The sequence below is a fragment of the Schistocerca piceifrons genome, chromosome 1, assembly GCF_021461385.2.
Source record: "Schistocerca piceifrons isolate TAMUIC-IGC-003096 chromosome 1, iqSchPice1.1, whole genome shotgun sequence".
Taxonomy (NCBI): domain Eukaryota; kingdom Metazoa; phylum Arthropoda; class Insecta; order Orthoptera; family Acrididae; genus Schistocerca; species Schistocerca piceifrons.
The window spans coordinates 152,696,103-152,722,057 of NC_060138.1; the positions used below are offsets into that span (position 1 = coordinate 152,696,103).

At 45.7% G+C, this 25,955-nt stretch overlaps 1 protein-coding gene across 1 annotated transcript in view; it reads left to right on the forward strand.

Annotated features, from left to right (window-relative positions):
- Positions 1 to 25,955, forward strand: part of LOC124792354 (CARD- and ANK-domain containing inflammasome adapter protein-like) — a 51,483-nt gene that overhangs the window by 404 nt on the left and 25,124 nt on the right. Inside the window, exon 2 of the mRNA XM_047257938.1 lies at positions 22,603 to 23,407. Coding sequence (XP_047113894.1) covers positions 22,603 to 23,407 — 805 coding nt within the window. The remainder of the gene's footprint in view (positions 1 to 22,602; positions 23,408 to 25,955) is intronic.

The following is a 25,955-nucleotide window of genomic DNA, read 5'->3' on the forward strand; positions in this document are numbered from 1 at the left end:
GAGAACTGTCTCTGCAGGCAGGCTGTTCCCACTGGCCTGACACAGTAGTGCTGCCTCATCCTCGCTACCAGCCTTGTCAGAATCATCGCCTGCGATGGAAGGTATTTGTGCCCTGGCATATACCCCTGTGCATCTCCCCAACTCCATCAGCGACAGGATGGACATCATTACCCTGTTGTAGTACTAGTATTAACAGTAATAGAGATGATCCTGTGGCTAGCAGCAATTCCCTTTCCTGTCATTTTAGTCAAGGGCATCACGTCAGTGACACCACACCCCAGTTAGAATACTCGTTGATTGCAGATATCTTTGAGCAGCTACTCTCGTTCACAAGGATCAAGAATCCAGGAGGAGGGTACTGTAACCCTGTCGGGTTTCTAAGAGCATGCCTTCCTGTTGTGGAAACAGAGCTCAAAGTAGTCAGCGATCCATGGTATCCCGCTATTGAATGCAGTGCAGTGTTCTGCTTTGAAGTATCGCACTGCCCCAACGTTGCCTTTGGCATTGAAGAGACAAGTCTTCATTATCTTTTGGGGGAAAATGGCATGATAACATGGAGCACATCAACGCCAATTGGTTTCGTAAATCCACCTTGAGTGCTATACTGGCCCAGTTTTCTGAGATGGAAATGAGGGGTTCAGCTAAAAAGCACTCAGCTGAATACTATACCTGGACATACGTACAAATGTCTATGATCCTGTGAATGGAAGGTCCCAAAGGATATAGCTAATAAGCAAGCATGCATTAATGTCGAAAATTGAAAGGATTAGGTTTGTTTTACATGGTCAGTTCTGGCTTGCGAGGGAAATTACAATCGTAGGAATCATCCTGAGCGTCCAGAAACATACCATGTAGATATAATATTCGCGGGTGCTATAACTATGATGGTATCGAGTTCCCCACCGAGATCCAGGACATAGCTAAATTTGAGATGCAAAATACTGGAATATCGGTTCATGTTCTTGGCCTGGAGAAAAAAGCAAGCCGGCCGGAGTGGCCGAGCGGTTCTAGGCGCTGCAGTCTGGAACCGCGCGACTGCTTCGGTCGCAGGTTCGAATCCTGCCTCGAGCATGGATGTGTGTGATGTCCTTAGGCTAGTTAGGTTTAAGTAGTTCTAAGTTCTAGGGGACTGATGACCACAGCAGTTAAGTCCCATAGTGCTCAGAGCCATTTTGAAGAAAAGCAAGCCAGATGAGCTGGACACGCTTATAGTCGTCAGCCCCCTCAATTTCTCAAAATTTGCCATTGAGTTTGAGAAGCTTGTAAACATGTTACTCTTCTCTGAAGGCGATAATTATCACTATGTTTGGATCAAAGATATGTCCGCCTTTTCGCCTCCCAGATGAATAAACGTGGACATAAACAGCATATTTTATTAAGGTGCTCAATTATTTTTCCTCAGACAAGTTACTAGCAGCGCCTCCAGTACATAGCGCTTCCAAGAACCTAGTAAGTGCTATTATGCCAGCTGAGGAAGACAAATCTATAAAGTTTAAAAATGCTCACCATCAGGAGCAATGCCCTTTTGTAGTGTATGCTGACTTTCAGTGCCTCCTCGCTCATGTGACTCGCTCTGAAGGTGCCCCCATTACCTCACATACCACCTTTACAGGAAAACACGTACCATATGTGACAGCATACCAAATTGTATGATCCTATTATTCAAGTCCTGACCGCTACAAATCTTATGTCGGTGATAATGCTGCTGTTTGGGTGCTCTCTGAGCTCGAGAAAGTTTCGTGGGAGGTTGATAAACTTTACAGCAACAACGTTCCCATGGCCAAATCGAAGGAGAGTGAAGATTTGTACAGTAATGCGGTTGACTGTCATATTTGTGGGCTGCCATTAGATAAAAAGCTGAAACTCTTCTTAGAGACCACTGTCATCTTACGGAAAAGTTCTGTGGCGCAACTCACAATACATGCAATTTGAAGTACTGGTTACCAAGGCACATATCCGTTTTCTTCATAATTTAAGAGGGTATGACGTTCACTTTCTAATTGAGCACTAGGTTGATTTTGGCATGGAGAAAGATCATGTCAGTGTCCTACCTGAGACCGTCGAGAAATACATTTTATTCCCCAAACGAATGACGCCCAGAATTACGCTCTGCTTCCTTGATACGCAACGTTTTATGCAGGCGCCACTCAAGGAACTCGCTGAAACTCTACCTTGGGGGGGATAAGCATATCACTCGAGCTGCATTTCCCGATGAGGAAAATTTTCAACTTGTAACTAGGAAGGGGATTTTCCCATACGAGTATGTGGATAGTATGGCGAAACTCAACAAAACCAGGCTATGACATAACTGCATTCTCCAGCAACCTTACAGGCGATGCCATAACGGATGCAGAGTATGTGCATGCCATGAATGTCTGGCAGGAATTCAATGTCTCCACTTTAGGAGAGAACGCACAGCTTTGCATGGACACAGACCTGCACTTGCTTGCAGACGTTTTCGAGAAATTCAGGAGTCTATGCATGACCACACATTGTCTGGATCCTGCCTTCTATTACACAGCACTGGGGTGCAGTGCTTATGAGAACGAAGTGCAGCATCGAATTATTGACTGATGCTGACATGCTTCTTTTCTTTGAGCAGGGGATCTGTGGGGGACTCTGCCAATACGTCCATCACCATGTGAAGTCAAATAACTCACGGATGGGTGACAGATTCAATGCATCACTTGATTTGAGTTACATAAAGTCCTGGTAGGCAAATAACATATATGGGCAGGCCACGCAGCAATCACTGCTGATTGGCGAGCTTTGATGTGTGCTCAAAGACGAATAGACGGATGCAAGGGACTGAATGGAAAAATCTTGGGGGGGGGGGGGTGTATGGTGGCTGATTCTGATGTAGGGTATGTGGAGGCAGAACTCATATATCCTATTAGTTTGCATGATGTGCACGCCGATTTGCTGCTATGTCCAGAGCAACTAGTTCTGCGATGAGGCTCCACCCCAAAACTGATGACAATGCTGAGGAATAAGCAGAGATGCATTACTCCTTATTGTAATCTCCAGCTGTATCTCAACTTGGGGATGGCGTTGGTTCGAATCACCCAGGCTATCTCCTTCAAGCAATCCCCTTGGTTGAAGGAGTGTATTGATGTGAATGCGAGATAGAGAGCTTCCGTGACGTGTGACTTTGAGAAAGATTTATATAAATAAATGAATAATTCAATTTTCTGCAAAACAATGGAAAATTTTAGGGAATGACATGAATTATGATTAGAACCGAAAGGAGTGGGCAGTATGGCGTAAGAAAATGCACTGCCAGACTAAATTTTAAGCGGGTCACCATATTCAATAAGAACTTTGTTGCTATGGAGATGAGGAAGACTGCTGTAGAGTTTATGAAACCTATTTATGTGGGGTTGTGTGTACTACACCTCTCCAAACTCCACATGTACCACTTTCATTATGAGCCTGCAAAAGCTCATTTTGGATATCCTATATTACCTTATACGGATACAGATAGCGTCATCTATTGGGTGAAGAACTGTGATCCATATGAAGTAATGAGGTACTACAGTCATGAATTCAGCATGTCTTCATACATGGATGATAATCCTTATGGTATTGTTTCACAGAACAAGAAGGTTATCAGCCTTATGACAGGCAAGGCGAATTGATTGCCAATAGTGGAGTTTGTAGGTCTGCAATCGAAAATGTATGCATATCGCACATTGGAAGGTGCCACCCAGAGATGGGCTAAGGGTGTGTGTCATATGGCATCAAGAGCCCTCTCTATCAAAGACTGTTTGTAGTGCCTGTACAATGGTGTTCACGATGCTGTACCACAGCCACTGCATATAGTATGGCAAACTAGTATTCCGTCGAAACGACGTGAGGTGTACATTGTGCTGCAGTCGAAAATTGGCCTGTTGCCTCACGACGATAAAAGGATCATTTGTGATTTGTGATCGCGATGTTGAAACATGTGTGTGTGTGTGTGTGTGTGTGTGTGTGTGTGTGTGTGTATGGTGTAATTCTTTATGTGCTATGTACAACTGTATACACACACACACACACACACAAGCACCATGTGTGGAAAAAAGATAAAAAGAAAAAATATACATATACATATGCGCACCATGTGTGTGAAAAAAGTAAAAAAAGAAAGCTAAAAGGCTAAAAATTATATTTATTAAAAAAATTTGTATATTCATTTATTCATATATAATATATGTGCAGTCTGTATACATACGAAGTATGATTGGAAAGTTTTAAGAATGGGCTTGTAATTGTACAGTGGTGGTACTCACATGCAACTGTGATGCATCTCCTTCAAAATAATCTCCTTCTGACTGAAAATATCGACTCCAACGGTGTTTCCACTTTTGGAAACATTCCTAGAAATATTTTTTTTTCTGAAGTGTGTTATGAACGCTCTCCGTATTTACCTGGATGTCTTCAATCAAGTCAAATCGCTTCCCTTTCAGTGAAAATTTCAGTTTAGGAAACAGATACAAGTCCGCAGGGGCCAAATATGGCGGTCCAACTAAAAAATTCGTATTTCCTTACGTACTACACGAATATGTAATAAAAAAATGTGGGTTCCTATTTTCAAAAAAACGCAGTTGATATCCGATTGACCTATGGCAGCGCCATCTAGCGGGCCAACCATAGCGCCATCTGGTTTCCCCCTTCAAGCCAGACGAGTTTCGTTCTTTGTAGTTTTTCGTTTGATGCTTATTTCGTGAGATATCTGGCCTGGCCACTATCAATGGACCACCCTGTATACTCCTTGCCTGTACCTCAAGTGCGTCCAAAACAGGCAAACCTCATTCATGCAGGTAACCACTGTTCAACAAGTTGTGCACTAGTGGTCAATATGAAACAGGTAACATTGGCGTCCAAACACTGGGAGAGCCGTTAACTGCAAACAGTACGAAACTCAATATACATATATACAGCAGGACTTTAAGAACTTGAATAATTCCCACCATTTGATTCTGTAGCGTATCCGGTTGCAGGCTGATACATTCCAAAACCACTTTCACATATTCGCATCGTTTAGTAGCACAGACAATAGCATCACCATCACCCTCTTACTAGGCGCAGTACACACTCACCAACTGCACGCACATCTCCATTCACAGCCCCACTCCCCATGTGACAGAAAGACGCAGTGCATGCACAAAGAGTGAACACTGACAACCAGACTGAACACAGGAGCGCCAACAAACCGACCAAAACCAGCCCACTCCCCACAGAGTCATGCACTTAAAATAGCCAAAAAGCAACCAAAGAGGAAAATTGTGGTCATGTGATACAGAGTCGATCACAGAGATCTTAAATGAATACAGAGAAGCGACTTGTTCCAGTGGCGCTACGTATCACACACATTTACATGTTTCTTTACACTAGGAGTTAAATTGTATGTAGAACTGAAAAGCATGGGCACACTTAATACCTTCTTATCCACAGCATCATGCGCTAGCACAGGAATGTTCTGTGGGGATGGATCATGTGTCAGTGACCAGTACTATCCTCTATCTTACTGCTGTTTAGGACCAGAAGCAGCATTCGAGGTGTTGGGAGCAGACCGTGTATCCTTATCACACAAATCAGACAATAACATCTCGGTGCCCTGCTCCAGCAAGTGAGCTGTGTGTGGAACCTTCCTATCCACATTATCTGCACTCTGTTCCTGCACTAGCGAGGGATGTTCTGACTGAATGGGTCGCATGTCAGCGATAAGTACTGATCTCCATCTTACTGTTGTTTAGGACCACCAGCAGCATTTGAAGCATTAGGAACAGACCAGGCATCCCATCCCCCAAATCGAAGAGTGGAACAGGCAATAACAGCTTCTTGTCTTGTGCCAGCAAGTAGGCTATGTGCGCTACAGGATCTCACATGGTCGCTACACGTTTGGACATGCTGGTGGTTGTTGCTGCTGCAGATGCAGAGGTTGATGCAGGTCCTGACAAGAAGGCAGCTGAGGTTGCTGCAGGTACAGAGACGGCAGAAGTCAACATGTTGGATCTCACCCCTGCAGGCTTCGACATTTAGAAGGCTACTGGTGAACAAAGAGAAGGAGGAGGCATTACATATGGGCCAAGACACGAAAATATGCTACTTACAAAAATGTTATATGGGATACTTACTTTTTCATTTCCTCCTGTTCTGCTGGGCTGTGCTGGAACGTGACTTGCTGCTGACACTTCACGTTCTTCTCCTTCTGTCACTGCTGCTGGCTGGCTGCCTGAGTGGCGACCAGAGTGCGCTGTCGGCCCTCCCCCACCCCCTCTTGTGATGTAATACAAGACGGTGGTCCAGAAAAAAAGGATGGGAACCAATAGGTGCTCTGAATATGGTCACATGATAGGCTTTGGCCAATAGGATGTCAATATTTGGTGACATCATCAGAGGGGATAGGCAGTGTGGTGAACTATGCCAGTTGGTCTCCAATCATCAAGGTGAACATACATGGTTCATTGTGAATAGTGCCAAGTTGATGTGGGGTATTAGGCAATTTCAAAAAAGTTGAGCTATTCCAGCAAAAGCATGTGTCTGTGTGAGTACTGAAATTCATCTCCAAGCCATCCTGCTGCATTGCCATTATTTGTCGAAAAGTATTCACCATGCTCATCCATTATGTTTTCTTTCCACTGTGTAGGAGGCTTTGGATACAGTTGTCAGCTACACTCCTGGAAATGGAAAACAGAACACATTGACACCGGTGTGTCAGACCCACCATACTTGCTCCGGACACTGCGAGAGGGCTGTACAAGCAATGATCACACGCACGGCACAGCGGACACACCAGGAACCGCGGTGTTGGCCGTCGAATGGCGCTAGCTGCGCAGCATTTGTGCACCGCCGCCGTCAGTGTCAGCCAGTTTGCCGTGGCATACGGAGCTCCATCGCAGTCTTTAACACTGGTAGCATGCCGCGACAGCGTGGACGTGAACCGTATGTGCAGTTGACGGACTTTGAGCGAGGGCATATAGTGGGCATGCGGGAGGCCGGGTGGACGTACCGCCGAATTGCTCAACACGTGGGGCGTGAGGTCTCCACAGTACATCGATGTTGTCGCCAGTAGTCGGCGGAAGGTGCACGTGCCTGTCGACCTGGGACCGGACCCCAGCGACGCACGGATGCACGCCAAGACCGTAGGATCCTACGCAGTGCCGTAGGGGACCGCACCGCCACTTCCCAGCAAATTAGGGACACTGTTGCTCCTGGGGTATCGGCGAGGATCATTCGCAACCGTCTCCATGAAGCTGGGCTACGGTCCCGCACACCGTTAGGCCGTCTTCCGCTCAAGCCCCAACATCGTGCAGCCCGCCTCCAGTGGTGTCGCGACAGGCGTGAATGGAGGGACGAATGGAGACGTGTCGTCTTCAGTGATGAGAGTCGCTTCTGCCTTGGTGCCAATGATGGTTGTATGCGTGTTTGGCACCGTGCAGGTGAGCGCCACAATCAGGACTGCATACGACCGAGGCACACAGGGCCAACACCCGGCATCATGGTGTGGGGAGCGATCTCCTACACTGGCCGTACACCACTGGTGATCGTCGAGGGGACACTGAATAGTGCACGGTACATCCAAACCGTCATCGAACCCATCGTTCTACCATTCCTAGGCCGGCAAGGGAACTTGCTGTTCCAACAGGACAATGCACGTCCGCATGTATCCTGTGCCACCCAACGTGCTCTAGAAGGTGTAAGTCAACTACTCTGGCCAGCAAGATCTCCGGATCTGTCCCCCATTGAGTATGTTTGGGACTGGATGAAGCGTCGTCTCACGCGGTCTGCACGTCCAGCACGAACGCTGGTCCAACTGAGGCGCCAGGTGGAAATGGCATGGCAAGTCGTTCCACAGGACTACATCCAGCATCTCTACGATCGTCTCCATGGGAGAATAGCAGCCTGCATTGCTGCGAAAGGTGGATATACACTGTACTAGTGCCGACATTGTGCATGCTCTGTTGCCTGTGTCTATGTGCCTGTGGTTCTGTCAGTGTGATCATGTGATGTATCTGACCCCAGGAATGTGTCAATAAAGTTTCCCCTTCCTGGGACAATGAATTCACGGTGTTCTTATTTCAATTTCCAGGAGTGTATGTGCTTGCCTGTGTACACTATTAAATGCATCCCTGTTCATCATCAGCATTTCCTCAGTTGTACACATGGATGCTTGTGCTGGAGCAGGTGAACGTCTTGCCTCCTGCACTTCAGAAGACTGACTGGGCTTGTATCAAATGATCTACAGTTACAGCACATGCATTTATCAGCTTGAGTTGTGAGGTGTAACTTATTTAATGAAGCGTATTCATCTTCGCCAAATATCATTGCTTTCCAAACATCGTGCAGGTGGCTGTGCACACAGTTCTCAGCTGCATGATTACAGATAATATACCTGTTAAACACCTCATTCTCCAGCACAGGCATCTCATCCATTGAACACAGTAAACGATTACATCTATGCTCCCAGTCCAGCAGCTAGACACAGACTGAGTCCTTTTTCCCACCATTTTCCTCAGACCGCCATCTTAGATTACGTCATGGGAAGGGAAGGGCCAACAGCGCCCTCTGGTGGCAATGTTGTGAACTGGGTCAGTTGGACTTCGGATCTCATGCTAAATAGACTGGATGGAGCTACTGTCTATGACAACATGAATTGTTTAAATAAACAATGCATCCAAAATAAAGACTTACATCTGTCCTATCCAGCAGCCCATCACAGACTGAGTCCTTTTCCCACCAATTTCCAGATGAGGGAGGGGAGGGAGGGGAGGGAGGTAGGGTTAGATTAGTGGAGGTAGCCCAGTTGACCTACTTTCCCTCAAAAATGTGAACTTCCCACCATCACGTCACTGCGACATTGCAACATTGTGGCCGCCATCTTGGATCAGCCATATTGAATAAAGTTTGAAACAATGCAGATTGGGGCCATAGTGGCTTTATCCTACTTATGATGATTGTACCCAAGTGTGCACCTCTTCATCTGAAGAAAATCGACAGCTACGAATGTCTTTCTTCAAGGCCCCAAAAATATGGAAATCTCATGAGGAAAGATCAGGACTGTTTCTAGGATATGTAAGGGCTTCCCAGCAAAACTTTGGTCTGCTCCAGGAAGCCATGATGGCCTTTTTGTCTGACTGCCAGGGCCTGCTCCTCATTATCTTTATGGAACACAGCTGCACAGTTAATGCACAGTGGTATGTGGACACTTAGCAAAAATTGAAGCCCGCTGTCGAGTCCAAATGCACGGGAATGTTCATGGATGGCAATCATTCTGTTGCAGGATAATGGTCGTCAACATACTGCCTAGGTTGTTTCGACTACACTGCAAAAGTTATACTGAGAAGCTTTTAAACATCCTCCACAAAGTTCCAATCGTTCCCCATGCGATTTCAATATTTTTGAAGCCCTGAAGAAAGGCATTCTGGCCATCAACTTGCTTCGGATGAAGAGGTACACACTTGGGTGCCACCATCTCTCTGTAGGCAACCACAAACGTGTTTCCATGCAGGCAAAGACCGTCTTGTCTTACAGTGGGATTTATCTGGACATACATAACATTCCTGTACCATAACAGCCTATTTTCAGAAAGTGTAAACCTATAGAATCAGCAATCCCCAGTCTGACAGAATACATTATACAGTCCTTAGATGAAAAAACGTTGTATCTCTTCAAAGTACTCGGCACCAATGGCCATGAAACACAGATGCGAAAACTGGAAAGCTATGTCATTCGAGAACAAGCAGGAGATTGGATACAGTCATACTTATGCAACAGGAAACAGTATGTATCAATCGAAAAAGTGTACTAGTCAGAAACAATGCCATCAAATTTGGAGTGCCGCAGGGATTGGTAATGGGGCAATTGCTGTTTAATCTCTTCATTAATGATGTAGGTGCTGAAAAGAAGGAGAATAAAATATTGCATGCAGATGAGGTGACGATGCTGAACAGATTATGCATGCAGTGTTCATAAACAACGAGCAAGCTGTGCACATGGATTTAGAGGTGAATAAACAAGCCTCGAAGAAGTAGTGTGTGCTACATTCTTAGGTGTTATCGTGGCTCATATCACGTTATGCGGACCAACAGCTTCTGTGCACATGACGAGTATACTGTGTTCTGTTTGAACCCTAGCTCAAGCAGTTAAGATCATTTTATGAAGAAAGGATTCTGAAACACACAGAAGCTGCTTAAAAGCTATGGCACTTTAACTTTTACAACAGTGTACATGTATCTTCTACACGAATAAGAAACATGTAAAACTGATATGTCTCTCTGTTTGTCTTTCAACACGCTGATCAGCTAAACTGCTAGATGAATTTTCATAGTATGTTTGCAGGTAACTTGAATGTAGCTTTGAGCACCTTATGGGCTTTATTTCATCAAAATCGAATCACGAAAAAAAAGATAGCCATACATATTATAAAGAATTTCCACATGTGTGTACGTTCCATATCTCCAAAACCACAGAACTGATTTCAACCGAATTTGATACACATACCACATACTGCCTGGAAAGAATCGCTGTGGGTGTAAGAACCATTTACCTTGTCAAAGAGGCGGGGGCGGGTGTGAAAATGAAATGTAGGCCATGATGTGCGAATACCCAGATTGTATTCATTTAGTATTTGAGAACAGGAGCACTTAGTGGCTTGTAACAAATTTTAGACTTAATTTGAAACCAAAACGAAAATTTTTCTCGTTGACACTCCCCAAAAAATGCTGAAAGGAAAAAAGTTTATCGCTTACTACATTTTCGCTGTTCATTTTCGTGGCAGGCATGACTTTTTAATTTATTACTTCTTTACTACTAACTTATTCGCAACACATGTTGCAGAAAATGTTCACATGCATCGCTGAATGTACCTGCAAAATTGTATTATTGTACAACACATAGTTCAGAATAAATGAAGTCATAAACACTGAGAAAAATTGCCGCATCATGCTGACGTTTAAATTTATTATTACTTACCCGCTGAATCGATTTCGATGAAATTTGGTAAAGAGACAGTTTGAATCCTGAAGAAGAGCATATGTTACTTCAGAAAGTTTGTAGTACCAGATACTTATTGACATGAAGAACACTATGCGAAATAGGGAAAAATACTTACTCTTTGACTTATGAACTTTATCATACTTGTGAAAATACATTTATTGGTTGATATTGTAAAGGGACATCTACCTCTAGCATTACTTTTCCGCAACAGTATTAGTCGATACCAGTAATATTTTTCAAATTTTGGACAGGTCGGTATTATCTCAGCTGTTTTTCTGAAAAATTTCACATGCTTTTATATACAATATGCTATATTTCAAGCTAAAATTTATTAAAAGGATTTACTTTATTTTCTTTGTTACAATCGATATGTACCAGCTCTGAGTATACAGTTAAAATTGTTTTTTTTAGAAACATTTGAAATTAAGAAATATTTTCTATTATTAATTACGCAATTTAGTTCTGTTTATTTCTGGATTCATTTATAAAATAATAATCTAAACTAATAGAAATTCATTTGTCAAAAAAAAATTGTAAAGCCTTTGGAATACTGTTATTACTGCAGAGTGAGGTAGTACTAAGCACACCTCTGATGTGATCGGATATATTTTTGTATTTTGGACGAACAATGTAATTTTGGCTTTGTTGATGTGAAAATTCAAAAGACGTGAGACAATAAATTATCGTAAAAACAAAAATTCTGCAATGACATTCTTCAAAATTTTTTAGATCAATTGAACCATAGGAACCTAGAATGTGAGAATTTCAGCTTCGAGAATCAGACTCATAGACATGAAGAACTAGAGCCAACTGTGCAAGAAAAGTGTACCGTAAATCTTACTCCTCTCGAATTGTTATAAAAGACTTTACCATAGTGGTCAGAAGCAACAACGAGGAAGGAGGGGTAGATTACAATATGTACTGTGTAATACGATTCAGAGTAATGAATCCTTACACAATCTTTAATCCATACTTCCACACTATTTCAGTAGCACATTGTGTAAATAGATGCGAGCTGCTGCCCATGCCCATCCACAGGCACTGCGCAGCTGCAACACTGTTAATGCCGACGCATAGGGCATTGGGACAGTGTGGGAGAGGGTAGAGCGGAGAGTACATCAAGAGTTATGCTTGCTCAAACAGGAAAACACGTGAGGGCAGCTGATGTTATTGCACATATGTCATCTTACTTAAGGAGAGGTTTACTATCTTTAGTCCGAAAAAAGCATGTTCCTTGAGAATTTTTTTCTCGGGGTGTGTTATAGATACCAATATCAAATTTGGTCAAAATGTTTAGTCAAATTTGGTAAAAATGTTTATTGATATTTCCTCTACAAACTGGAATTTTTTCTACCGGGAATGTCGAAGAGCAAAGGCGGAAGTGCCGTCGGAACGAAACAAAATTTCGATGTAGACCTCCACGCGCGGTATGTCGCAGGTCAGCCGGTTCGTCAGAAATCAAAATTGAGTTGACGTTAGCGAAGTATACAAGATTCTTTAGTAGTTGTACCTCGCTTAAGTTATTTGGACCATAGGAAACAAAATGGCGGCCATTTGAAAAAAATAGGGTTTTTTCATCGATTTTTCGACTTCGTCGGCCAAGTTAAAATGTTTATAGTTGATGGATCGGAAAAAAAGTGGTGCGACTCCTAGACAATTTAGTTAGCTTCGTCGGAAATAAAGAACCATGCCAATCGGTTCAGTACATTTGAAGTTACCGAACTGCGCGATAAAAAAAAAAGGCATTTCGAGAAAAACGCGTTTGAAGTTTTGACTACATATAAATGCAATATTATGCAACTTACGTTCAATCTGCTATTCCGGGTCCATAAACTAATCCTTCCTCTTCCCCATAGAGGGCGTTCTGCTCGATCTGGGCCATCCTGCGCTGCTCCAGAGCCGCTCGTACGGCCGGTGACAAACGGTTTTCGGCCGCTTGAATGCGGTGGTCGTCCGAATGCTTGGCGAACTGCGTCGAATAGAGTACCAGGGTGACGTCCATCATTGTCATGGTCTTCAGAATTGCTGAATACCCTTCGTTGAAGCTGCTCATTGTCAGGAAAGTCGCAATCTCCACAGTCTTCGCACCAGAATGCAGATGATTGGGGGCTAACTTCCAAACACATGCGTTCAAACTTTCATTTTAATTTTGTGTGTTTCCTCCCAAGCACCGGTACGATAACTCGTCCTCCGAAAGAAAAAAACTGGTGCGTGAAAAGGGCCGATTTCAGGCAGGTGCATTTTTTCGTTCAACTGCGAATAACAAACATTTCCATTCCTTATTCGGAAAAACCGTTTCAGGCGTATTTGCTTATGGATCCAAAAATGCAATTTAAAAAAAATCGATTTTTTTAAGCTAAAGATAGTAAACCTCCCCTTAATCACCAACACTCATCATAACACTAATACGTGAGTGAAACAGTAATATATTTCACAAAAGATAGTGCAGCGTGGATTACAAATGCTAGGAAAAATTATACACGAAACATACCTGACTGACTGACAATGCTTGAAAGAGGACTTCAGTACTCTCATATGAAATTACTAAGAAGCCTGCTGCAAAATCTCCATGGCAATGTGTGCGACACGAACTTTCCAAAGAAACTCAAAGACTGTCTGGTGGAAAAAGGAATTTTACAGTGTTGAAGAGTGTTTATCACATTAAATTTGTATATTTTGTAATTTATAATGAATGATGTTAGAATGTAAGCAGTATTGTTAGGAAATAATTGGCAATGAATGTTTTGTGTTTTTGATGTGTCCTGTATTACACATACTTTTATTCTGCTCAGTGTAAGTGTACAGTATCAAACGAAATTCATTTCAATGTCAACGTATACATATGTTGATACTGTGCTACATCGACATTATGACGCATTGAGGATGCAGGATGTTGGGATTTGTTGTGTCGGTAGCTGGACCGACACCGTGATGTGGATGGCTGAAAAGGAATGCTAAACTAACGCTGTGGCCGATAGTGCACACTCGGCATAACGCAGACGGGCGTGAAGTCTGGAACATGAGAACTTATGAATGAATAAGAAGAAAAGTATGTAGATGCTTTTTACTTAACTTTTATTGATTCCTTGGAATACATCTCTCTTGAATACTCGAAGCTATAGGCACTGCTACAAATGGCTCCTTGCTAGTTCGTAGCCATTAACTTAGCTGATGGCTATCTGTCTCTCGGCTAATGAGAGAGAAAGGCTTCGTACCACTGGGCGATAGCTAGGTTCGCGTACAACTGGGCGGTAGCTAGGTTCGCGTACAACTGGGGCGAGTCCTCTCTCGTATCACGAGACCTGCCTTGGTGGTGGCGCTAGGTCTGCGATCACAGTGGCGACACGCGGGTCCGACATGTACTACATGGACCGCGGCCGATTTAAACTACCACCTAGCAAGTGTGGTGTCTGGCGGTGACACCACATTCCTCCCCCGCAAATCGGCGAACGGTCGTGTAATAAGGCTTCCGCCCGCCGTGGGGAGGACCACATGTTGACGTATGCGATGAGGTGGGGAGCCGAACAACAGGCGAGGCTGTGCCACCCGCACCCGGCCATCCGGTCCGAGGGGAGCTAGGAAACGCCTGCAAAACTAGTCCAGGGTGCACGTCAACATGCGGTGTATGCGCCCGTAAAGAAACAAGAGGGGCCGAAGTGTCGACCTCCATTGCGTCGGGGTAGCCGACGCGCGATGACGTCATGTGGTCCGGAGCGGGCGGGCGTTCCATGGCGGAGGACAGCTGGTCACGGGAAGCGATCGGCGGCGCGTGACCCTGGGAGGCGCTTGGCGGCTGCAACGAAGCGTCGAATGCGGGCGGCGCCGGCGGGAGAACAAGCGGCGGCGGCGGCGGCGGCTGCTGCTGCGGCGGCGGCGGCGGCGCGTCGCCATGGGGCAAAATGGAAGGCATCGTCGGTAACACCTGGGGATGAGGCGAGCCAGTAGATGGGTCCCCAGGGCGCTGACCGGACGGCACCGTCGCTGAAAGCAGACGGGGAGCGGCAGAACCCGAGCGACGACAGAGGCGCAGCTGATTGAGATGCCGACGCACCTCACCAGAGGCCCCCAAAACCAAATACATCGCGCGGCCGAGGCAGCGAAGAATGCGCCCTGCGAGCCAACGCCGTGAACCGCGATAGTTGCGATAAAATACAACGTCGCCTGGAGCAAAAGCAGGAGTCTGCCGCTGCACAGGAACCTGATGCGGCGGATGCAGCAAAGACATCAAGGTGCGATGAGGACGACCGTGGAGCAACTCAGCCGGCGAGCGACCATCTCGGGGCTGAGAGCGATACGAAGACAAAAAGAGCAACAATGCGTCCTCCCGAGAATGCGACTCTTTCAATTTCAACATCTGTGACTTGAAAGTCCGGACCAATCGTTCAGCGGCACCGTTGGACTGAGACGAAAACGGCGCGGATGTCAGATGTTGAATACCATTGGCCTGGCAGAATGACTGAAATTCTGCGGACATGAATTGTGGGCCATTGTCGGAAACAATAGTCTGCGGAAGACCTTCAATGCAAAAGATAGCAGACAACGCTTGGATGGTGGCGGAGGACGTCGTGGAAGACATCCGGACAACAAAAGGAAAATTACTGAAGGCGTCGACCAGAACCAACCATCGAGCATTCCAGAACGGACCAGCAAAATCAATGTGCAAGCGTTGCCAAGGGGAAGTGGCTTTTGGCCACGCAAAGACTTTCCGCGGCGGTGCGGACTGTTGTTCGGCACACGCCGGGCACGAAGAACACATATTCGTAATCGCAGCATCGATTCCGAACCAAGTACAGTGCTGACGAGCAAGTTGTTTCGTTCGCACTATACCCCAATGTCCTTGGTGAAGAAGCCGTAAAACAGAGGACTGTAACGAACGTGGGACCACGACTCTGGACTGATCATTATCAGAACGCAACAACAAAACACCACGTCGAACAAAAAGTCTCTCCTTGTGAGCAAAAAATCGGCGAACCAACGGATCCTCGATCCGAGACTTTGACAAAGGCCATTGCGTAGCAACAAAACGCAAAACAGTAGCAAGGACAGGGTCAGCAGCTGTGGCTGTAGCGACACGACGAAAATCAATCGGAAACGATTCGACCACTTCATCGGTTTCCGAATCAATGAACATGCAAGCAAGTTCGGAAGAATCGAATGCTTTATCCTCAGCAACAGGCAAACGGGACAACGCATCGGCGTTTCCGTGCTTAGCAGTGGACCGATACAAGATATCGTAGCGGTACTGCGAGAGGAAAATAGACCAGCGAATGAATTTCTGCGCTGTACGTGGAGGTACAGGCTTGGTCGGATGAAAAAGCGATGTCAAAGGTTTGTGGTCTGTGATGATGGTAAAGTGACGACCATACAAGAAATCATGGAACTTAGTAACACCAAACACGAGAGCCAAAGCTTCTTTCTCTATCTGTGAATAATTTCTTTGCGCAGACGAGAGCAATTTGGACGCAAAGGCAATAGGGCGATCATGTGAGCCAACTTTGTGCGCAAGCACAGCACCGATCCCGAAATCCGATGCATCTACCATCAACAAAAGGGGTTGCTGGGGATCGAATGGCGTAAGGCAAGTATTAGAAAGCAACGCCGATTTCAACTGGCGAAAGGCGCGTTCACATTCCGGCGTCCAGACGAACGGAACACCTTTACGGCGTAAGCGATGAAGCGGAGCTGAAATGGAAGAGGCATTGCGCACATATTTATGGTAATAATTAATTTTACCCAACACACTCTGTAGCTGTTTCAGATTTTTAGGGGACGGCAAGTCTTGTATGGCACGGAGGTGCTCTGGACTCGGATGTATGCCTTGGGCATTAATGACATGTCCCAGGTATGGTAAGTCACGAGCAAAAAACACACATTTGTCCTTCCTCAAGCGAAGACCATTTTGCCGCAAGACCTGAAATAATGTTCGTAAATTCGCAAGATGATCTTCTTCTGTCTGTCCGGAGATCACTATATCGTCCAGATAGTTTGCTGCAGTAGGGACCGACGCACAAATAGTTTGTAAATATTGCTGAAACAAGGCAGGGGCGGATGCACACCCGAATGGCAGTCTTTTGAAGCGGTACAATCCAAGATGCGTGTTAACCACCAATACGCGCTGCGATTCGTCGTCCACCGGTATTTGCAAGTACGCATCGGCTAGGTCCAACTTTGAAAAATATTTTCCCGGGCACAGTTTAGCAAAAAGATCTTCCGGGCGGGGCAAAGGAAAAGTAGCAGTCACTAGCTGTGGATTCACTGTGGCCTTGAAGTCCACGCAAAGTCTCAATTTTCCGGAAGGTTTTGGCAAAATTACTAAGGGTGAGGCCCAGAGAGAAGCTTGCACACGTTCAATTACACCCTGTGATTCGAGATCGTGTAACGTTCTTGCGACCTCATCACGCAATGCGTGGGGAACATTGCGCGCCCTGAAAAATTTCGGTTGCGCGTTTACCTTCAGTTCTAAATGTGCTTCATAGTTTTTAGCGCAACCTAAGCCCGGTGCAAAAATGTCTGCAAATTCGTCACACAGCCGAGAAACACTGTCTGTAGGCACAGTCTGATTCACTGATAGGACCTGATTTACAATAGACATGTTAAACAACTTAAATAAATCTAGACCAAACAAGTTCACTGCAGAAGAAGAACGAAGAACGTAAAATGACACAAGTTTTGTTTGTCCCTTGTATGTTGCAAGAAGGCTGCACTGTCCTAACACAGGAATTTTCTGTCCGGAATATGTAGTTAGCTTAACATTTGCGGCACGCAACGGAGGTGCGCCCAGTTGTTTGTATGTGTCGTGATTGAGCAATGAAACTGCAGCTCCGGTATCGAGCTGGAATGGTAGCACTTGGCCTTCAAAGTCTAAGTCCACAAAAAGTTTATTGTCCTGCTGACGACAAGAGCGACTGTTTTGTGCAATTGGAACAGACACTGGTACCGAATCACTTGCTAATTGACGTGATTTCCGGCGACGTCGACGCACAGTTTTTGTGGGACGATCACAGTCACTGTTAGAGAAAGTGTCACTGGACGAAGCGGAATTAACGACATGAATGTCCATAGGCGAAGGTCCACGAGCCTGAGTGTCCTTGGTTCGATTCCGGCGCGAAGCAAAGGGCCTGGAATGAGTGTGATTGTCTGATCTGAGCTTTTTCTGGCAAACACTTTGAACATGTCCTTTCTTATTGCAGAAAAAGCAAATAGCTTGGCGTGACGGGCAATGTTCACGCGAATGTCTAGTAGCACACCGCGGGCATGATTTCACTGCATTTGTGTGCTGGCGCGGCACACCTGGCTTAGCGCGCGGCGTCAGCTGTGCGGACGGCCGCGAGGGCAGTTGACCGGGCCGCGTTGCGCGAGCGCGCCCGGCGGGCCGGTTAATGTTACACACAGCTGGCGAAGTTTCAAAAGATTCCTGAGCACAGTCAAGTGTGTCCTGTCTATCCAATATGTCTATCACTTGTTGAAGGGAGGGATTAACTAGTTTCAAAATTTGCTCCCGTATGCGAACATCAGAAACGTTCTGTGCAATTGCATCACGCACCATTGTATCTGAATAAGAAAGACCACAGTCACATTCAAAGGCACAGTCCCTAGTAAGTCCTTGCAATGTTGCTACCCACTCCCTATTAGTTTGACCGGCCGTACGTTTTGTACGAAAAAACGTATACCGTTTTGCAACCACATTAACTGTTTCTTTGAAATAGGCATCTAATGCAGACAAAATTTCCTCGTAGGACAGAGTTGCTACGTCGCGTCGGGGAAACAATTTCACTATCACACGGTATGTGGACACACCGACACAAGAAAGCAAAAACGGCTGCCGCTCATTACCTTGAATTCTGTAGGCAGCCAGGTGGAAGGCGAACTGACGAGACCACTCTTGCCAGGTCTCATCGGCTGCCACGTATGGTCGAAAGGGAGGTGCAACAGCGTTCAGTGGCAGCGGTAGCGAAGAAGCGGCGGCGGCCGCATCGGTTTGAATGGTACGTTGACCCTGGACGAGCTGTCCAAGGGCATCCAGTAACGCCTGCGTCTGCTGAGTCTGCAAGCGATAAAATTCGGACAGTACATCTGGAGAATGTGGCGAAGCCATGACACAATTAAATGTAAGCAATCAGAACACTTGAAATCGGCCAATTGTACAAACGAAGTAATACAAACTCTTTATCTCGTCGCCAATAATTGTTGTGTCGGTAGCTGGACCGACACCGTGATGTGGATGGCTGAAAAGGAATGCTAAACTAACGCTGTGGCCGATAGTGCACACTCGGCATAACGCAGACGGGCGTGAAGTCTGGAACATGAGAACTTATGAATGAATAAGAAGAAAAGTATGTAGATGCTTTTTACTTAACTTTTATTGATTCCTTGGAATACATCTCTCTTGAATACTCGAAGCTATAGGCACTGCTACAAATGGCTCCTTGCTAGTTCGTAGCCATTAACTTAGCTGATGGCTATCTGTCTCTCGGCTAATGAGAGAGAAAGGCTTCGTACCACTGGGCGATAGCTAGGTTCGCGTACAACTGGGCGGTAGCTAGGTTCGCGTACAACTGGGGCGAGTCCTCTCTCGTATCACGAGACCTGCCTTGGTGGTGGCGCTAGGTCTGCGATCACAGTGGCGACACGCGGGTCCGACATGTACTACATGGACCGCGGCCGATTTAAACTACCACCTAGCAAGTGTGGTGTCTGGCGGTGACACCACAGGATTATTATATGAAGAGTAGAAATGCAAAATGCTCTACTGCTTTTCTCACACAACACGCGTTTTCAGTCGTGTTGTGATCTTGGTACTATGTTGAATGTTCCTAGACTTGTTCATCATGGAGAAAATGTTTGTAGCATTCATAACTAGATGGAGCTTGGTATTTGTGCCAACCGTGCTTCTTTCAGGAGTCCCACGTAACATGTATTAAGATCTCCATTTTGCCCAGTATGGTTTGAAGAGGTAACAAACAAGGTTCTGTGAGTGAGTAATTTTACATACACGAAGAAAGGTAAGCAAGACATTTGTTCTAAACGATTTATACGAGACTGTTGAGTCATCTAAAGCTATGAATCTATTCCATATCATTTCAGTGCATATAACTGCCTTCTTTATTTTAAAAATGCTGCTGAAACGTTGCAAGTATGCAAGATCTCCAAATGCAGTGCCATAAAAATGTCTTATACTCATTCATTTCAAACACATATTAAAAATTCTTACTCTGAAATAGAAGAATAGATAAAGAAATGTATTCAAAAGAGGAAATACCATGGCTGATGTATGCTATGCGATGCTTCATACGAAAGACTGACCATATTTATCAGTTGAAACGCATAAAGACTTGTTGACGATGTTGCCATTCTTCCACAACAGCACAGGCAGACTTTACTATAAACATTGCAACATACAATCCCACCAGAACAGAGTTATATAAGAAACTGAAGTTAGCAGATTTTTTTCTTTATTCGCTTTTCTTATTCCCTTGTAAAATATTTAAAAGTAAGAGAAATAGTTTTTTTTTTGGGTACATGTCTAAAAGTGAAACTGTTATTGTTATATTTCTGTACTTCTATTATCAGAAATGAAATGTAGTGCCTCAGTGTTAATGACACTTCAAACATAAACTTTCTTCTTGGCACATCAACACAACCAGTTTGCTTGTGTTGCACTTAGAGTATTCTTAACAATTTTTTTATTTTCTAGTTACATTCATTATTTTTTACAGTGAGGAGGTGGGTGGCATAATTCTGGGGTATCAGAATACCTTCTCATGTTTTTTTTGGACACAAATAAGTTATATACAGCAAAAAGTTCATTCCTTTGTGATTCTCCAGAGAAATCTGCGACTTTACATTTAGAATGCTTTCCATTTCCAGTCTACATATATCTTCTTTACAATATACTCCAATTTATCTTCTTTACAAGATACTCGAATTATGTTTCCAATACGTTATGCTTTTGATATGTTGGGCTTTTGATGAATCGACAGATGATGATGCTACAATTACATAAGATTTGGTATGTAGGACATTTGCAACTGAGAGGCATGGTAATTAGTTTAGAGAGATCTGTTTCAGTTGTACTAAAGTTTATTTATACTGTGACTGGTTTTGTGATTTTAAAACCCCATTTTCAGGTGTATGAAATAATTGATTATTATAATACACAAGATGCGGTCGGGCCAGTCTGTACAAAAGCTTCAGTCATTGCATACTGACAGAAACTGTCTGTTGCAAGGCGGCTGCACCACTGTCAGTAGTGGTTGAAGCTGGCTTTCCAGCCAGTATGCAGTGATTGGAGCTCTTCCACTGAGTGGCTCAACCGCATGTTATGTGCTATCAAATATGGTACTTTCATATACTTGAAGATGGTATTTTGAAATCCTGAAACCGGTCGTGGTTTCAATACGTATTAGTACAATTGAAGTGGATTTCGCTACATAAGTTTTCGTAGTACAATTAATCGGATATAAAACACTGATATTTTCGAGGTGTCAGAATTGTAGATTATTATTTCAGAGACATTATTAGGTTCGAGTAAACTGACTATTGACATTTGTTCTAAGAGAAATCTGTGGTTCTTGATTTACCCACAAGTGCCCTAAAGAAATTTGTTTAATTTTTATTAACACCTAGTTAACACTAACGTTGATAATAATACAATTTATAGGACTGGTTACTTACACTAAACACACACACACACACACACACACACACACACACACACACACACACACACACAAAGGCGCGCGCGCACACACCTGCGCTGACAGTATGGCAGAGAGAGACAGAGTTTGTCTTAGAACTTGAAAAACCTTTTAGGTCAGATCCTCATACATCAAGTAGTAGTTAATTTGTTTATGAAGAAAAGCCAGGGGACAAATTTGTGGAGAATGAGATTTTCACTCTGCACCGGAGTGTGCACTGATATGAAACTTCCTGGCTGATTAAAACTGTGTGCCGGACTGGGACTCGAACTCGGTACCTTTGCCTTCCGCGAGCAAGTGGTCTACTATCTGAGTTACCCACGCACGACTCACGCCCCGTCCTCACTGCTTTACTTCTACCAGTACCTCGTCTCCTATTTTCCAAACTTTACAGAAGCTCTCCTGCGACCTTGCAGAAGTAGCATTTCTGAAAGAAGGTAGGAGACGTGGTACTGGGAGAAGTAAAGCTGTGAGCACGGGGCGTGAGTCGTGCTTGGGTAGCTCAGATGGTAGAGCACTTGCCCTCAGAAGGCAGAGGTCCGGAGTTCGAGTCTCGGTCCAGCACACAGTTTTAATCTGCCAGGAAGTTTCAAATTTGTGGAGGAAGACCGTGGCCTGATTACATTACAGTCAGGTTCAAATGAATGTTATAAAGAATAATGTAGAAATAAAGAGACTTGCTCAGAGCACCTTGGCACAAAGAGCTACAGTACGTCCAACCAGTGTCGAGCGTATAGAGCACTCTGACAGCAGAGGAGGACGTATGAAAAAATTATTACTTGCATTCAATGTACGTAGAAAATAGAGTTACGGAAAACGCGTCGATTTCGGCCTTTTATCGAATGGACACTACTAATTCCTGAATATTGATTTAACGTGTACAAAATACCGCATTTCGGACTACCGTCGCAATTTGTACGGACAGGCACGCGGGCGCCGGAGCGCTGTGCCTGGCAGCCGAGGCCGGTTGCCGCGAGGCGGTGCGCGCGTTGTCTGCGCCCGCGGCCGCCGGGCCCGACGCGTGGGGCAGCACGGCGCTGCAGTGGGCGGCGGCGCGCGGCCGGGACGCGGCGGTGGCGCTGCTGCTGGAGGAGGGCCGCGCAGACGTGCGCGCCGCAGACCGGGACGGCGTGACGGCGCTGCACGCGGCCGCCGCCCGCTGCGGCGCGCCCACCGTGGAGGCGCTGCTGCGCGCCGGCGCGGACCCGGCCGCCGCAGACGGCGAGCTGGCGCAGCCGCTGCACTGGGCGGCCGCCGCGGGCAACGCGGCCGCGCTCGCCGCGCTGCTGGAGGCGTGCCGCGGCCGCACGTGCGACCCGCCCGACGCCACCGGCCAGACGCCGCTGCACTACGCGGCGCGCGCCGGCTGCGTGGGCGCGGTGCGCGCGCTGCTGGTCGCGGGCGCCTACCGGCGCGCCCTGTGCGCCGGCGGCCGAACGCCGCTGCACGTCGCGGCGTTTCACGCGCGACCCGCCACCGTGCGCCTGCTGCTGGCCGACGGCGCGCAGGATGTCAACAGGCCCGACGACCACGGGCAGACGCCGCTCTACTGCGCGGCCGTGGGCGGCAGCATCGCGGCGGCCGCCCTCCTGCTAGCTGCCGGCGCCGACAAGGCGGTCTGCAACAAGGCCGGCTTCTCCCCGCAACGGGTGGCGCTCGACCAGGGCCGCCACGACCTGGCCGCGGTTCTGGACGAGAACGACGACAGCCCGGTCGTCGACGAACGCACGGTTTGTATGACCCTCCGTTGACTGACTTAAATTAGTTAGCATCTACCGTTCGAGACTCGAAATGTAACAGGTAGACTGCACACAAAATAACTGACTCGTGCATCCTCAGTTGGCAGAGGGTACACTGACTGGTTGTAGCTGGTCCGCCATTGTAAATAATCACCATAGCATAGGGCAGTTTGACAGTTTCACCCATCATTCAGGCGCATATCTCACATAACTTCGCCAGAGCCAGTGAGCTTGGTTAACCAAATGTGACCAATACATTGACAAACATACAGGGTGGCCCCAGCATTAACTCCCTATTCAAATTGTTTATAACTTTTTAAATAGTTAAACAATTTTCATAACACAAAATAATGTTGTTACGGCGACCGGAAGAGTCGCGGGGTTGAAATGACGGAAAACGCGGCAGGACCCGCGGAGCGGCCCGCGAACAACACTACGGAGAGGACGGACACGACCAACGAAGCACCTTACAACAACAACGAGACAACAAAGAAAACCTAACTCAGACAACCACGTACACTTATAAACAAAACACAAAAGTAAATGCTGTCTAAGGCGAGGCGATATGTCCAGAGAAGTACACAATGTTAGACTGGCTGGCTGTGCGAGAGGCAGGCGCTTAAGTACTCTATCGGGGACGCCGCTTTTGGCCGCTGCAACCACGTGTCCCACTGTGGCGCCCTCACGCTAAATGCGGGCTAGGAGGCACGCGCGACCACATCTTACGGCGCGATGGTGCAGAGACCTCTAGGGGTCTTTGACGTCCATGACGTCTGGCGGGGATTCAAATTTCGCGGCGCGCGGTACCAGGCATGTGTTGTTCCTTACAGTGCTAGAATTGTTATGCACCGTTAAAATTCAGCATAAGTGCCACTGTTACCTGTCAGATTCTGTAAATGGATCTAGATGTTTGCGGTAGACTTCTGTAGGTAATCCAGCAGTATATTTCCAAGAACTTGGTGCATTCGGTCCTCCAGTTCATCAAGAGTTTTTGGTTTTGTATGATGAACTTCCTATTTTGCCCCACCCCCAGAGGAACAAATTGCAGGGCATTAGGTCAGGACCCCTTGCTATACGTTCGAGGGGGCCGTGGCGTCCCAACCACCCTCCAAGAAAATGAGTGTCTAGCCACCCGAGGACAGGATATGCAAAATGATTAAGATTATGTCATCCTAATTATTCCATGTGGATACAGTATCGTGAACACAATTTCCAAGCATATCAAGGTACTGTTCTGCATTCATTGTGTCCCAAATGATATATGGGCCCACAACTTTTGTAGATGATATGCTGCACCATTCTGTGATCTCTGGTCAATGTTGGCTTTGTGCAGCAACCATCCTTCGATCCTCTGTTGCTCAATAATAACATCTGTGACTGTTAACACGGCTTCATCTCATCACAGGATATAACTATCACACCAGCCCTCAAACCAAGCAAACATAATCTCTCCATATTCCACCACAGTCTTCCAACAATAATTCCTGGCAGTAATGTGGTTTCCATGGACGAAAATTCAACTCTTTCATCAGAAAAGTTCGCATTGTGTGTCAGTTAAAACCACCGCCACGAGATGCCTGTCTTCGTGATTTCTGAGAACTTCGGGTGAAAATTTACTGAAGGACCTGCACATTTTCCTCCGTCCTTGATGTTGAGGGTTCCCACTTCTCGTAACATCTGATGTCTGATGCAGAACCTGTCTCTGTTACCTTTGAGTGGCAATTCCTTATAGTCTCTGAATCTACCGAGGCACAAGGTCCTTTCACTCTTCGTCTCCATCTCTGTACTTGTATCATAGATGCCAGAATGCCAGCTGAGCCCTCTAATGCAAGGCTAGATGTTGTGCCATCATCCCCCAATGATATCAGCAATGACATAAAAGAAATGAGATATAATACAATACACTCTACGACTATAAGGAACAAAATGTTTTTTTGTTTCTTGGAAATTAGTAAAGTATTAGAAATGTTATAAACAATTTTCAAAAAGGAGTTAATACTCGCCCAGCCTGTAGCGTGCAAAGCCAATGTTCTCTCACTAGACTACTGAAAAATAAATAGTCACACAAAAATGGATCAACCAGACCAAAACAAGCCCAACTGACGGTGGGCAGCAAAAAATCTCCTAAAACAAATAAAGATAAAAAATAGTTTAGCATGGAACGTTGGTTACTATGATACTGACATTGTAAAATAAAATATATGTGTCAAGAAAAGCATGTCCCTGATGACCTGTACTTCAGTATTACCTAAATATAATATTTTCATCTAGATCTTTCCTGAAATAGTGAAGCCTTGCAAAGTACTTGTGCCTGTTTTTCCCCTCCTCCTTTACTCTCTTTATTGTGCAACTCGAATAGATATTCCTGCATCCCCTGAGCAATCTTTTTAATGAGTTTGTTGCTTCTTCATTTGCCTGTTCTAACAAAAACTTTGTGGCAGTGCGTTTAATCGCACTTGCCGAACCTAAAGCGCGCAAAGTCTGTGGTGCCTTGCTAGGTAGTAAACAGATCACAATAAAAGCACTTTTACCGTACGCA